This window comes from Ambystoma mexicanum, chromosome 14, assembly GCF_040938575.1.
Source record: "Ambystoma mexicanum isolate Mex_15411 chromosome 14, UKY_AmexF1_1, whole genome shotgun sequence".
Taxonomy (NCBI): Eukaryota; Metazoa; Chordata; class Amphibia; order Caudata; family Ambystomatidae; genus Ambystoma; species Ambystoma mexicanum.
This window is the reverse complement of record NC_090940.1, coordinates 668,327,511-668,343,314: the sequence shown is the minus strand read 5'-3', so window position 1 is coordinate 668,343,314 and position 15,804 is coordinate 668,327,511. Positions and strand designations below refer to the sequence as shown.

Sequence of the window (15,804 nt, the reverse complement as noted above, 5' to 3'; positions counted from 1 at the left end):
TTTTTATTTTGATAGTATGATTGTCAGCACGGTTGTTAGGACTTGTTTTAGCAGCTATTTCAGTTTTCAGGGTTACCGGTTTTAGGGACTCCCTGAAAATGAGCAAATCGTTCCCTTTTTTACTATTTTTGGGGGGATTTCAAACCTTTTTGTAAGGGGGGAGGGAGTTACTCTCCCCCATACCCACCTTGTCCCACACCTACATTTCCCTTCATTCCCTCACCATGTTTTTCCATTTTTCCCTGACTTCACTTAGCTTTCCATGGCAACCATATGCAAGAAGTACTGTCAGTAGGAGCTTCCCTTGGTTTTTAGTTTTCTGACTTTGGGCCTTTTGAGCAGGTCTTGGTCTTCTGCTTGGGAACCTTCAGTACAGGATCCAGGACGCAGTGGGGTTTCTCCCTCTTGGCCACAGGGTTCCCATGCACTGTTTTATGCTTGGGAGCTATACTCCAGGCTCGGGAGGGCACACTGTGTTGCCCTCTTGTTCACACTGCCCAACTGTCGCGGTTATGCATTCAGAAACCTTCACGACAAGCTCTGGAATGCAACATGGTTGCGAGTTGGTTCTCACATTTGCCCACCTTGCTTCGTTGGCCAGGACACTCTCTAGCGTCTGCGGCATGTTCTTTGCATTTCAGCTCGTCTCTGTAGCTGATGCTCTCCCATTTCCCCCTCAATTTACTTCCCCTGACAAGTCAATTGCTTGTTCACTCTTGTTGGGGCTGCTTTTAGCCTCATTTTCAGACATCTTGTGGCGATATCGGCAGGACTTTCCAGTAGTCATACCAGTGGGCACCTCGTGCCTGTCTAGCAGGGGTTCCCCAGCTAACCTTCTTTTGGTCTTTCAGCAGCTGTTAGGAAAGATGTTTCTATTTGCAACGATTTCCATTGACTTCAATGGAACACACGGCTTTTTGGCAATATCTTGGAACTGTGCCTAACTTTGGAGGTAATTCAAACCTGTTTAGCTTCACTTACCTGCTCCACTATACTGTTGGGGGAACTTGTCAGCCATACGGTTACCAGTGAAGGGGGACTGTGCCCCCCTTTAATGTGGAGTGTTAGCGGGGCACTTTTTATCCCTTTTTCTGTTCTGTTCTGTCTGGCAATGCTGTATGTGCCTTTTTGCTGTGGGTAGGAAAGGCTGGCATTGGTGAACAGTGTTAACAGATGTTTTCGGTCCACCACTGGGCACCACCTTATTTTACAGAATGATGCTTATTTGAGTCACATTTACCTCTGCCGTGGTCTATGCTTGGAGGACCTGTGTGACGAACATGGCCTACACTACACTGCTGCGGTGCAAGGGTAAGGACGTGGGAACAGGTAGGTCTGAAATCTAGAACGCATTGGTAGTTTCTGTCATAGAGCAGACTTAGGACTCCGCCAACACAAGCATCTTTACACTTCCCAAGCGATGAACTGTCTTGTAAGAGGGGGGCATAACAAAAACACATCTAGACGTTTTAGTGATAGTCATTCACTGAACGCTATGCGTGTGATCATGTTTGAGAAGTGGGGGGGTTCACACATATTGCATTCTCTGATTATCACCTGCCAAACCTAAAGAGAGACAAGAGAACGTTCTAAAGCCATAACACAGAACCAGGGTGTGTCCTGACCTGCAACCTAGCAAGTTATGTGACATCAGCGTGTAAGGAAACTAGGTTGTGCTTTCCTTACCTTGTTCACCTGGGCAGAGCGCTGCTCCGCAAGGTTGGTCACTTGCTGGTAGAGCTGTAGAGGAACCGTCAAGCGGTCGATCCATTCCTGTGCTTCCCCCGGAGCCTCCTCCGCCAGATCCTGAACCTCCGACTCCAGTTCGTGGAGTTTCGAATGCCACAGATCGAGGTCATCCCAGATTTTCTGTGCAGAATTAAGGGGGTGGGGGGGGGGGGTCGAGGGATTATGAGCGATGGCCTCCAAGATATTTTGTTAGAATACAACATCACTTTTCAAAATGTCACCAACGTTGCCCAGTTAGTCTTTAGGCTTAGTGAAGATCTAGAACTCGGACCATATTCCTGTACATTGAACAGTGGATGCAGACAACTCACTCGGGCTCAATCCAGAGGACAGAGCAATTACTGGTGCCATCCAGTAAACACAAAGCTAGATCTCTTCTAGATTAGATCATCGTACGCTCTCTGGGAGACCTAGAGCATCGCAACACAAAGTAAACGCTTTAGGAGTCCTCTTCGATTCCAACCTTTCTATGGAGCCCCAACCTAACACAGTAATTAGCTCTGCTCGTTATTCACCGTGTGCGACTACGCCACCTTAGGCGTTTGCTTGAAGAATCTCACTGTGCTTCCGTTGCAAGAGTAGTTAGTGGCACTCATTTTGAATATTGAAATGCTCTGTATGCAGGATCCCCCAAGTATGTGATACAAATGCTACAGGTTTTGAAAAACACAGAAGTACGAATAGTTACTAATAGTCCTCACCACCATCATATTGCCCAAGTACGTAAGAGGCTCCATTGGTTGGCTGACGAAATCGCTTCTTACCTTTTGACTTTCTTTGGCTTTCAGGATATTTTTGCTCTTATTCTGTAAGGTCTTCTCAATCGCTTGAAGGCCGCTGCAGATTTCCTCCACTTTCTTATTCATGACGTAGTGAGGCGAGCTCTGCGCCGCTTCGACTTTCATCTGTTCAGAGAGAAAGAAAGTATCACAATAATCATGAATATATTAAATTACGCTGAGAGTAAATATCCGTCCTCCGTATTTAGGGCCAACTAGAGCTGGCAGGAAATTAGAAAGCTCATGTTTCATAGGAGAATGGCTTGTTCCACTCTTAAATGATGACATAGGAATGGTCAATAGTGTGGGTTTTTTCTTATTTTTCATGAAACATTCTTCCAAACATTGATGGGTTCCAGTACCAGAACATATTGTTGGCTTCTCTTCATTTACCCAATGACAGAAGATGGTAACTAAGCGAGGCAAAGGGCAGAAGATACTGATTCTCCTAAATGGAACTACTTTTGTCACACAGGCCTCTCCCCAACTGAAGAGGTTAGTATTCCTCCACACGACGAATTCCATCCACTTCCCCATTGCTTTTCCTTATGCCCATACCATATATCTTAATACTCTCATTAGCTCTCACTATTTGCTACTAAATGGCCACCAACACGCTGAAACTAACGGTGGTGCATTTATAATCCAAAACGAATAGTGCCGATATTCTCCTCTGAGCCAAAGCTACACAGCCCCAATCGTTGATGCTAAAGTGACACAAATGGAGCAAGTGGATAGTGGGACCAAACGGTGCACCTCCATTAGGTGGTACTGATGCGCTACCTGCAAACCAACGCTCCACCATGGGATCCTCCGACAGCAATCGGACGATCACTTCCACCACCACCAAAGCCAGGATCAACCGCTTGAACATCAGGCAGCCCTGCGCTCTCGCCACCTACCACGCCAATAAAACTAATCTCTTCCCAGGAACACCACCAGCTTGGCTGCTACCGCAGCAGTCTTTTTGGTTACTTCTCTACTCCTTTCGGCCCCCTTGACAAAACACTCAGCTTTGCCGCTCGCAAGCCTCATAAATTTCACCACTCATCAGTCAATTCTCTAGAACACTTTGATGCCAGCTGGCCCTCCATGTAAAACCAGGCCCGTTTCCAAGTCCCCCGACTGGATTTTAAATCTATCCAAGGGTTACCCCCAAGTTGGCTGTTTCTGTCTCCTCTACTTGCCTCCTCCCACTGTTCCCACAGTGTTGGCAGTCTCGCCATGCCTGGTCTGCCCCGTGAACCCTCTCCTTTCCATTCCTTCGTCCCCATTACCCCTCACCATTGGGACTCCCCCCCCAAAAACAACAACCTTCAGCAGCATCCAACCTCAAAGGGGCCCCACACTATCACCACCATTCTTGCCCCCTAAACCCTCTCCTCGCTGGATTTCTTGGTAAATACCTGGGGGCTCCACACTATCACCACCATTCTTGCCCCCCTAAACCCGCTCCTCGCTGGATTTCTTGGTAAATATTCTCTTATCCTGGGGGCCCCACACTATCACCACCATTCTTGCCCCCTAAACCCGCTCCTCACTGGATTTCTTGGTAAATATTCTCTTATCCTGGGGGCTCCACACTATCACCACCATTCTTGCCCCCTAAACCCGCTCCTCGCTGGATTTCTTGGTAAATATTCTCTTACCCTGGGGGCCCCACACTATTACCACCATTCTTGCCCCCTAAACCCGCTCCTCGCTGGATGTCTTGGTAAATATTCTCTTATCCTGGGGACCCCACACTATCACCACCATTCTTGCCCCCTAAACCCTCTCCTCGCTGGATTTCTTGGTAAATACCTGGGGGCTCCACACTATCACCACCATTCTTGCCCCCTAAACCCGCTCCTCGCTGGATTTCTTGGTAAATATTCTCTTATCCTGGGGGCCCCACACTATCACCACCATTCTTGCCCCCTAAACCCGCTCCTCGCTGGATTTCTTGGTAAATATTCTCTTATCCTGGGGGCCCCAAACTATCACCACCATTCTTGCCCCCTAAACCCGCTCCTCGCTGGATTTCTTGGTAAATATTCTCTTATCCTGGGGGCTCCACACTATCACCACCATTCTTGCCCCCTAAACCCGCTCCTCCCTGGATTTCTTGGTAAATATTCTCTTACCCTGGGGGCCCCACACTATCACCACCATTCTTGCCCCCTATATTCTCTTATCCTGTCCATTCATCAGTCATCAGCACAATCAGTTGCAAGGCGCTCGCTTCCAGGAATTCCTAGGCACTGTACGATTCCCTGAAAGCATTTGTTGTTGAAATACCCTAATGACAGTGTTATAGCGCCACCTGAACCAAAACCAAGGGTGTTGCCAAAATTCCACATATAAACCAAAACTGAAATGAGTCATAACTATCCCCTGGTATATACAAGCTACAACTATATTTAAATTTCAATAAAATTCCATTAACTGCTTTAGCCAACCCTCTTGCTCAGTTTCCTGCTATGAGGATATTTTGTAGCACGGATTCTTCATAAAATCGTTTAGGGTTTTCAGGAGATGTTGGATATAATGGGCGCAGGTACCGATCCCTGGGGCACACCCACCACTTGCAACCATTGACCGATTCATATACTTGAAATGTTGGATATAATGGGCGCAGGTACCGATCCCTGGGGCACACCCACCACTTGCAACCATTGACTGATTCATATACTTAAAATGTTGGATATAATGGGCACAGGTACGGATCCCTGGGGCACACCCACCACTTGCAACCATTGACTGATTCATATACTTGAAATGTTGGGTATAATGGGCGCAGGTACCGATCCCTGGGGCACACCCACCACTTGCAACCATTGATTGGTTCACATACTTGAAATGTTGGATATAATGGGCGCAGGTACCGATCCCTGGGGCACACCCACCACTTGCAACCATTGACCGATTCATATACTTGAAATGTTGGATATAATGGGCGCAGGTACCGATCCCGGGGCACACCCACCACTTGCAACCATTGACTGATTCATATACTTGAAATGTTGGATATAATGGGCACAGGTACGGATCCCTGGGGCACACCCACCACTTGCAACCATTGACTGATTCATATACTTGAAATGTTGGGTATAATGGGCGCAGGTACCGATCCCTGGGGCACACCCACCACTTGCAACCATTGATTGGTTCACATACTTGAAATGTTGGATATAATGGGCGCAGGTACCGATCCCTGGGGCACACCCACCACTTGCAACCATTGACCGATTCATATACTTGAAATGTTGGATATAATGGGCGCAGGTACCGATCCCGGGGCACACCCACCACTTGCAACCATTGATTGATTCATATACTTGAAATGTTGGATATAATGGGCACCGGTACCGATCCCTGGGGCACACCCACCACTTGCAACCATTGATTGATTCATATACTTGAAATGTTGGATATAATGGGCACAGGTACCGATCCCTTGGGTACACCCACCACTTGCAACCATTGACTGATTCATATACTTGAAATGTTGGGTATGATGGGCACAGGTACCGATCCCTTGGGAACACCCACCACCTGCAACCATTGACTGATTCATATACTTGAAATGTTGGATATAATGGGCGCAGGTACCGATCCCTGGGGCACACCCACCACTTGCAACCATTGATTGATTCATATACTTGAAATGTTGGGTATAATGGGCGCAGGTACCGATCCCTGGGGCACACCCACCACTTGCAACCATTGATTGATTCATATACTTGAAATGTTGGATATAATGGGCGCAGGTACCGATCCCTGGGGCACACCCACCACTTGCAACCATTGATTGATTCATATACTTGAAATGTTGGATATAATGGGCACAGGTACCGATCCCTTGGGTACACCACTTGAGGCCATAGATGGATTTATTTACTTGAAATGTTGGATATAATGGGCACAGGTACCGATCCCTTGGGCACACCCACCACTTGCAACCATTGATTGATTCATATACTTGAAATGTTGGATATAATGGGCACAGGTACCGATCCCTGGGGCACACCCACCACTTGCAACCATTGATTGATTCATATACTTGAAATGTTGGATATAATGGGCACAGGTACCGATCCCTTGGGTACACCACTTGAGGCCATAGATGGATTTATTTACTTTAAATGTTGGATATAATGGGCACAGGTACCGATCCCTGGGGCACACCCACCACTTGCAACCATTGATTGATTCATATACTTGAAATGTTGGATATAATGGGCACAGGTACCGATCCCTTGGGTACACCACTTGAGGCCATAGATGGATTTATTTACTTGAAATGTTGGATATAATGGGCACAGGTACCGATCCCTTGGGCACACCCACCACTTGCAACCACTGACTGATTCATATACTTGAAATGTTGGGTATGATGGGCACAGGTACCGATCCCTTGGGCACACCCACCACCTGCAACCATTGACTGATTCATATACTTGAAATGTTGGATATAATGGGCGCAGGTACCGATCCCTTGGGTACACCCACCACTTGCAACCATTGACTGATTCATATACTTGAAATGTTGGATATAATGGGCACAGGTACCGATCCCTTGGGCACACCCACCACTTGCAACCATTGACTGATTCATATACTTGAAATGTTGGGTATGATGGGCACAGGTACCGATCCCTTGGGCACACCCACCACCTGCAACCATTGACTGATTCATATACTTGAAATGTTGGGTATGATGGGCACAGGTACCGATCCCTTGGGCACACCCACCACCTGCAACCATTGATTGATTCATATACTTGAAATGTTGGGTATGATGGGCACAGGTACCGATCCCTTGGGCACACCCACCACCTGCAACCATTGATTGATTCATATACTTGAAATGTTGGGTATGATGGGCACAGGTACCGATCCCTTGGGCACACCCACCACCTGCAACCATTGATTGATTCATATACTTGAAATGTTGGATATAATGAGCACAGGTACCAATCCCGGGGCACACCCAACACTTGCAACCATTGACTGATTCATATACTTGAAATGTTGGATATAATGGGCACAGGTACCGATCCCTTGGGCACACCACTTGCAATGGATCCACCTGTGTAGCAAAGCTGAGGAAATAAGGGCAATACAGGATTCTTGCTTTCTTAGCACTGACTGCTCAGTGCAATCTATGAAAGATATCAACGCTGGAGAAATACAGTTACAAGTAAGTTACTGAAACATCTCCAGCATTGGATCCTCCATAGATTCGCACGCTTGAATTGAATACCAAGAAGTGCACGCATGCCACATACTTCCATGAAGCACAGGACAGTTCCAAACAGTGCCCAGCAGAGACGTACAACAGAACACTTTTTGCATGCTTAAATAAAAAGGGAAGGAGGGAAAAAACAAGGCTGCTTCTACCTCAAGCTAACAAGTGTCGTAGAACTGACAGCCGACTCCCTTCGGGGCATCCTCCTCCAGAAATAATGCTTGGCGAACGTTATGGAGAGTGCTCCATGTAGCTGCACTGCATACGTCTTTCATGGCTACTCCTGCATGGAATGTCGCAGTTGCTGCCCTCCCTCTGGTTGAATGGGCAATAGCTGGACGTGCGAGCGGGTCGGCCTTTATTTCATGACAGGGAGTAATACAGCCCACAAACCAGCGGGCAAGCCTTGTTTGAAGATGACTTGGCCCTTGTGTGGGCCTGCAAAGAAAGTAACCTGGAGGGTGTGTGTGGGGCCCTTCCATACACTGGTTAGTCTGCCGAGAGCTGTAAGGGACCCCTGGGGCATGCAGACAGGCATATGAACAGACAAAGATGTATTTAAATACTGAACCAGTGCAATACACAGACAGCACTCAAACACATCCCCATACATGAGAGGTCAGTATAGGGAAAGTTGGAACAAGTAGCACCTCACGCAAATTAAGTAGAAAACACAGTGAAGTAACATAACTGTGGTGAATTAAAAGGCAATGAAGTCAAGAAAAGTCCTGATGAAAGGAACATACCAGACAGTGAACATTGGGAGGCAAGATATCTGGCAGGAGAGTATACCAGGGGATCTGTAAAACCCAGAAAGGGTTTCCTGGCAGGAGAGTATACCAGGCAGTCCATTCAAATTGTATAAAGAAACTTATTTGTTTTGTAAAGTATATGGTGAAGAAGTACATCAAATATTATTTCGTTATTCTTAAGGACCTCTCACTTGAAAGAGACATTTCAACATTCTTAAGAAGCTGTTATTTGAAAAGACATGTTTGCCATCCTTTCACCTATTTTAAAAAGACACGTTTGCCATCTTTTTGCCCTTCTTAAGAAGTTATTTGAAAGAGACACTTTTCCCAGTGTACTTAAATAATCCAGGGGAAGTGAAATCACCCTCTGGATCCAAGGACTACTTCTTGAAAAATACTGTTTCTGTTGGATTGTTTTACTTGCCTTGTTAGGAGCACTTTTTGCTAAATTTAAGTCAGATACATTTCCTTGCACTCCTAGTTCATTTTAGTGGGAGGGGCAGATAGAAAAGGACTAGACAAAGACTAATCTTTAGCTTTAGTTTTCTAGATAGGGAAACTCTTCAGGATAGGGACAGAAAGGCCTTCATCCAACCCTTTTTGTTTAATAAAGATGTCCAATGTTGAAAACATCAGAACTTTGTGTCAGGCTCTCTGACCAGTAACAACCCCTTCACAGACCCAGGCAGCCCCCCTACCTTGATGTCATACTCCAGGTATGTGGTGTCGGTCTCAGGCTTCTCCGAGTCTTCCAACAGCTTTTCATTGACTTCTCCTGTGTTTGCACTCCCTCCAGTGGTTCTTTTGCACTTCGTCCAGGCTGGGCTGCATGTCCTTGCTTCTCCTGCTGGTCTCGTTCTGATGTTCCACGGCAGAGCAGGTAGTGATACCAGGTCACTGCTGTCCACCTCTCAATCAGCAGCTTCACCATCTGCGGTGCGAGGCTCTCGGCTGCGGTGCATCCAGTGAGGGACTAACAGTTTGGCTATTCCCTCTTCCATCTTTAAGTTGCTTGAGATCTGATGACTAGAACATTTTAATCCTGTTCTCAGAGTGGTTGTTCAGGGCTCCTCGCCTCTTCTTCGTCACATTATCTTGACATAGGTGTTCAGTATAGTCAACTTTGTTCTTCTTTGCCCCAGTAGTTTGAGATGACAGTTCAGTGGAGTCAACCCTGTTCTTCCTCATCCCAGTAATACTAATACTACTGGTATGGCATAAGTGCATGGGAGAGCTTATTGGTAAGAGGAAGGTAAGAAAGGTGAGGAGTGATAATACTGCGTTGGCCTATGATATCCTCCTTGTATCCCAGAGGTGGTGGTGTCCATCCGTACAGTCACACCCTGGCCCTTTAGGACCGGTTAAAATGACCTCAGTGCCCATCGAGTGGCCCAGAGCTCTAGGACATTGATGTGTAGAACTAATTCCTCTCTGAACCATGTGCTTCTTGCTTGCAGGACTCCCAGATGTGCCCCCCATCCTGATAGGGATGCATCCATCCTGAGAAGGAGTGTTGACGCAGGGAATTGAAACGGCATGCCCGGTTGGAGGTTTTGCTTGTCCCGCCATCATCATAGAGCACATGAAGTTTGTGTCCACTGTAGATCCAACTCCACTCCGATTTGACGCATCTTCAACCTGAAGTTTGGAACCAGCAATAAACATGACGACATCATGCCCAGCAGGGACTTGTATTGACGTACCGTGGCGGTGTTTGCTGTCATAAACCAATTTGCTAATTGCACCAGCACAGTGATTCATTCTCTGGAAAGCCTGACCAGTGGAATAGATGTATCCAGACCTGCCCCTAGGAAACAAGCTTTTATGTGCTGGTGTGTCAATGAAGGACACTTTGGATTACTTGCCTCTCCAATTCCTCTTTTATAAGCCAATCTTCCAGATATGGGAACACTTGCACTCTGGATACTCTTAAATGTGCCGCTACAGGAGTGAGGTATTTTGAAAAGACTGTCAGAGCTGACCCTAGGCCAAAGGGAAGTACCCTGAACTGGTAGTGCTTACCCCTTCAGTGAACCTTAAGTACCGCCTGTGTGCCAGTTCGAATGGTATGTTGAAGTAGGCGTCTTCCAGATCGTTAGTTGCCCTTTTGGAACCAAGGTATGACCTGTTGTAGCCTTGTCATTTTGAACTTCATGCACTTCACAGATTTGTTTACGGGCACATAGATCAAGAATCAATCGCCAATGCCTGTTCTTTTTTCTCACTAGAAAAGAAACGTCAGTAGAAGCCTTTTCCCTTATGAGTGGTGCTCTTTCTATGTTAGATTTCTGTAGCAGTATAAATACCTCCACCTTGAGCCGAGACAGATAAGGAGAGTTGGTTGCTAGAAGTGGCAATGTAGGTGGCGGTTTTAAGAATTTGATTGTGCTTCCCTTGCTCACTACTTGTACCACTGACTTGTCTGAGATAATTCTTGCCACTGTTTTCAATGATGGCTGATCCTTACACCCACCTGAGTGCGGTGCGGGAGGGGAGACCATGGCAAGTCAAGCCTGCTTGGACATCTGGGGCCTCGATTGACCTGATTAATGTCTGCCTCTCTGTGTCGCGTCAGACTGCGGGTATCTTGAAAAGGGCGTGTTCGCTGATGCTGACCTTTGCGCGGGATATGGCCTGTAAGAAGATGTACAGAACTTTCCTGAGCCTCCACGAAAGGAGCAAAAAGGGCTATGCGGTTTGTCCTTCCGTGAGCTGATGGCCCTGGCTGTGTCCGTATCTGTTTTGATCCCCTTCAGGTGATCAACGCGCTTCTTGCTGAACAATTCTTGGCCATCAAATGGCATGTCTAGAATTTGGGCCTGTACTTCAGGATGAAAATTAGTAAACTACATCCAGGCTCGGCATCTGAGGACTGATCTGTGCACCATTTTTTGCAACCCTGATTCCTCTGCATCAACTGTAGAGTCGATCAGATGTTTCTCTATCCTTGAGCTTCCTCCTGAAACTCAGCTGGCGGATGGTCCATGAACCTGTTCATTTTGTGCCATAGTTCTGTGTCGTACCTGGCTGTCATGGCGAGGGCGTTGGTAGGCCTGATGGAAAGTGACACTGAAGCCGACACCTTCTGCCTACTGTTTCAGATTTTCTGCCCTCTTGGTCCGGGGGTGGGTGGCTGTGAGTAGAGAAGCGGGGGATAGTGAGCTTGTTCCTAGTAGCCACTGCGATCATGAAAACAAGCTTTGTGTACCCTCGCAGGCATAGTGGTGCATCCTTTGGTGTTTTGTACTTTTTCTTGAGCCTAGCAGTTGTCGAAGGGAATGACAGTGGATTAGTTACTATCTGCTCTCCTGCCTCCCATATGGTACCTGGAATAGGTATAGCGTTGGTGGCCCTTCTACTCTTCTCTCTGTGCTCATATAGCACAGACTTCTTTTCTTCGATGAGACTTGAAGATGAAACTTCATTGCAGCTTTTCCTATAACAGAATGGAACGACGCCTGGAGATTCTTGCTTCTTCTGTTTTTCAATGACGTAGTTCCCCCATTCATCCGCGTCCTGTTGAGGCGAGTCCTGTGGGATCTCTCCTTCCTCCAGTTCATCTGCATGAGTCTCTGGGTCAGAGAAGTCATGATATGCATCTCCGAGAGGGTCTTGCGATAGAGAGGGATCATCCGCATGTAGTGAAAGCAGGGATGATGCCCCGGTAGATCGTGGTGGGATGATGTTTCTCTGCCTCTTGGTTGGTACTGGCTGGATACGATGGCTAGTTGCCAAGACTGGGTCTTCCTGACTGGTTTGTACCCTGGAAGCTATGCAAGCTTCCTGTCTCCTTTGGAATTCATAAATGATATTCTTCAGGGATTGCATAAGGGACAATTGAAACGGATCAGTCGTGTTCTCGAAAGCTGTTTGCCATGGGGGTCTGTACTCCTTGGGCACTGACCTCGGCATCACAGATTTCCTCAACATCAGAGAAATCATACTGAAGGATATCTGGTAATTCTGTCATTTCCTAATTTGGAGAAAAGTTTAAAATATTGGAACCTGAAGCCTGCAGTATTAAAGGGGCCTGCCTGCCCATTCCTCTGCTTGATGCTCCTCCGTTGACGAGGACCGCTGTGGTGTCAATACGGTTGTTTCTCTGGATGGTGCACCACTCGTCATGAGCACCTGCTCAATGAAGATTTTCCCATGGATGCTAATTTGACCGTCGACGAAGGGTTTTTCATGGACAATACTTTCTCTGTGGAAGAGGACTTTCCCATGGACGATGGAGCTTTCATGAATGATGTCGTGGATGGGGATCACTCATGTTTTTTCGATGGTTCCTTTGTGGACGAGGCCTCCATTGATGGAGATTTGCCCATATACGGGGATCTGCCTGTCGCGGAAAGCGTCGTGGATGATTTGGACTTCGATGAACCTTTGGCCGTTGTCGTATATGAGGGCGTTCTAATTGTGGTTGACAAACTCGTAGATGATGTTTTCTCCATAGGAGCTGGATGTTTCAACTTCGTTGTAGTAATAGAAGGGTCCTTTAGCTCAGCTTTGCCCTTTTTCTTTGCCTTTGAAGGTGGTGCGCCTTTGAAGGTCATGTTAAGAGGAGGAAGGAGGAAGTTCTGGGCTGCTTTGTTGGGCAGCCGAGGTGAAGAAAAGCCCTGGGCAGCCCAGCGGAGCAGCCTGGGTGAAGACCATGGCCCACCCGTGTCTACCGATGCATTGTTGGGGGCCTGGACAGAAGAAGGCTGTGGCGCATGGCTGTGATTCCAAGCGGCATCCTCTGTTGCCATGGGGACACTGCCTGATCATAAAATGGCCACAGGTGCGGTCGGCTCACAGCAGCGTCTCCATGGCACCACGGATGCCACCTTACTCCAAGATGACAGCGTGGACTGCAGCAGTGACGTGGGATGGCCCCCGTGCTAACAGGGCAGCCCCGAAGAATTTGAAGAATGCTGCATGTGCGGCAGTGAGAGTGGGTACCTCCCCCCAGCCAACCGGGCCCACCCTTAAGAATGCACAATGCACAAAGATGCAGGGTGTAGCGGTGAGCACGGGTGTAACCCCCCACCCGCGCAAGTCGCCACCAAGGACTTCTAGAGAGTGCAGGGAGCACAGCGATCATGGGAGGCCCCATGTGGGGGATGGGGTCACTCAGAAGAATAAAACAGTGGGGCCAGACCCAGCCATCATACGACAGAGTTCCAGCTAGCCTGAAACCAGCACCACCTTCTAGTCCCTCACAGCCAGCTTATCCACTAGCTTGCAACCCGTCATTAGTGTGCCAGCACCAGAGACAGACCTTAAAGTACTGCGAAGGCGGTGATTGACTGCAGCAGTCACCCCTTTGTGACCTAGTGTTTTATGCAGAATATATGTTATATGCCAACGTATTTATGTATGCGCAGTTGTTTGTATATATTTATTAATTAAATGTTATGATGGGTAATTGTTAAGTAGGGGGGAAGCATAGAATTTAGGGTAAGTGTTAGGGGGAATAATAAGGAGGGTTAAGAGTCAATTAGGGGTAGGCTATTAATTATTGATAGGAACGTTAAGTACTGAAAGCGGGTGGAGGGGAGGTACCCTGGCGTGAGGTAGCAGGAGAGTGTGGCGGCCTGCCTGAGGCTGCCTACTGAGACAAGACCACCCACAGAAGCCATCCACTAGCCTCACACTACATGTGGGTGGTGCCCGAGTTTACGTGGGGGTCTGCTGTGCCAAACTCACCTTAAGGGTCCCAGAGACCTCTCCAAGGAAGGGTGACCCGACCTAGCAGGGCACCATTTAGATGGTGCTCACGCCGGGGGAATAATAGGGACGGAAAAAGGTTTAAAAGACACGTGTGTTTTATAAATAAAGAGGGGTCCCCATTGTGATCCCTTTGGCGCCTGTGTCCATTAGTGATCTCAGAACTCGGGGTGCAGCCCATCTCCTGTTAACAGCATTTATTTAGCAGGTGCAGTGCCCCTCCCTACACCCTTCCATGGAAACTGTCTCTTACCTAGGACAGGTATGGATGCTACCTGGGTGGAGTTGTGGCTGGGAAACGGGCTACACATAGGCTTTCAATTAATCATAACCACTGGCATCACGCTGGGTGACTATCCAAAGAATCATTTTTCAGCCCACTGTGCCATTACAGAAGGGGTAAAAAGTTATGGAAATCTGGCTTGGTGACTCCCACAAAAGGGTAGTTCTGCCAACCTCTTAGGCCACATCCTTTCTGCACCGGACCACCAGCTTACCTCCTACTCCCACATGCCTATAACCTCGAGCTACACCTCACTGATGACACCTCACTGATGACACCTAACCAGGTCTAAGATTTGAGGCTAGGTCTCTGCACTCATCTGCGCTAGATCAAATGAGGGTCTGGTTCGAGAATCGCCTCCGATATTGCAAAGAATTGGTGGAATACATGATATCCCATTGAAAACTGTTCCTCTCCCCAGTCTCCCTTAAATGGAGGAAAGATGCAGATATAGACCAAGCTTCTCAATTAATTAAAACATGAACATGTGTCAATTATAATGACCTTCTGGGACTTTTTTGGCTTCAAAGCTATAGTATGAACATAAAAGGATGGACATGCTGCAGGATCTTGATTGTGGCAGGTCAAGGGCAGATGTGGGGGGTACTTCACCCTGCTTTCTGAATCCACTTGACTCTTAAAGTGAACTGCACTAGAATAGATAGCCGCTTTCATGGCAAGGCGGTCTAGCCACTATAGAGCAACCCCAGAACCCGCTTGCCCCTTGAACTGGAGTGCATTGCAATCCATAGTTGCTTTCATCGCAAGGCGGTGGTCTAGCCAATATAAGGCAACCCCAGAGCCCTCTCGCCCTTGAACTGGAGTGTATTGAAATCCATAGCTGCTTTCATGGCAAGGTGGTCTAGCCACTATAAAGCAACCCCAGAACCTGCTCGCCCCTTGACCTGGAGTGCATTGAAATCCATAGCTGCTTTCATGGCAAGGCGGTCTAGCAACTATAAAGCAACCCCAGAACCTGCTTGCCCCTTGACCTGGAGTGCATTGAAATCCATAGTTGCTTGCATGGCAAGGCGGTCTAGCAACTATAAAGCAACCCCAGAACCTGCTCGCCCCTTGAACTGGAGTGCATTGAAATCCATAGCTGCTTTCATGGCAAGGCAGTCTAGCAACTATAAAGCAACCCCAGAACCTGCTTGCCCCTTGACCTGGAGTGCATTGAAATCCATAGTTGCTTGCATGGCAAGGCGGTCTAGCAACTATAAAGCAACCCCAGAACCTGCTCGCCCCTTGAACTGGAGTGCATTGAAATCCATAGCTGCTTTCATGGCAAGGTGG

At 47.6% G+C, this 15,804-nt stretch overlaps 1 protein-coding gene across 8 annotated transcripts in view; it reads right to left on the bottom strand.

Annotated features, from left to right (window-relative positions):
• Positions 1 to 15,804, bottom strand: part of SYNE2 (spectrin repeat containing nuclear envelope protein 2) — a 1,840,150-nt gene that overhangs the window by 568,748 nt on the left and 1,255,598 nt on the right. For all 8 annotated transcript variants that reach the window (XM_069638223.1, XM_069638224.1, XM_069638227.1 and 5 more), the window contains 2 exons: positions 2,514 to 2,654; positions 1,687 to 1,869 (listed from right to left, as the gene is read on the bottom strand). In XM_069638223.1, coding sequence (XP_069494324.1) covers positions 1,687 to 1,869; positions 2,514 to 2,654 — 324 coding nt within the window. The remainder of the gene's footprint in view (positions 1 to 1,686; positions 1,870 to 2,513; positions 2,655 to 15,804) is intronic.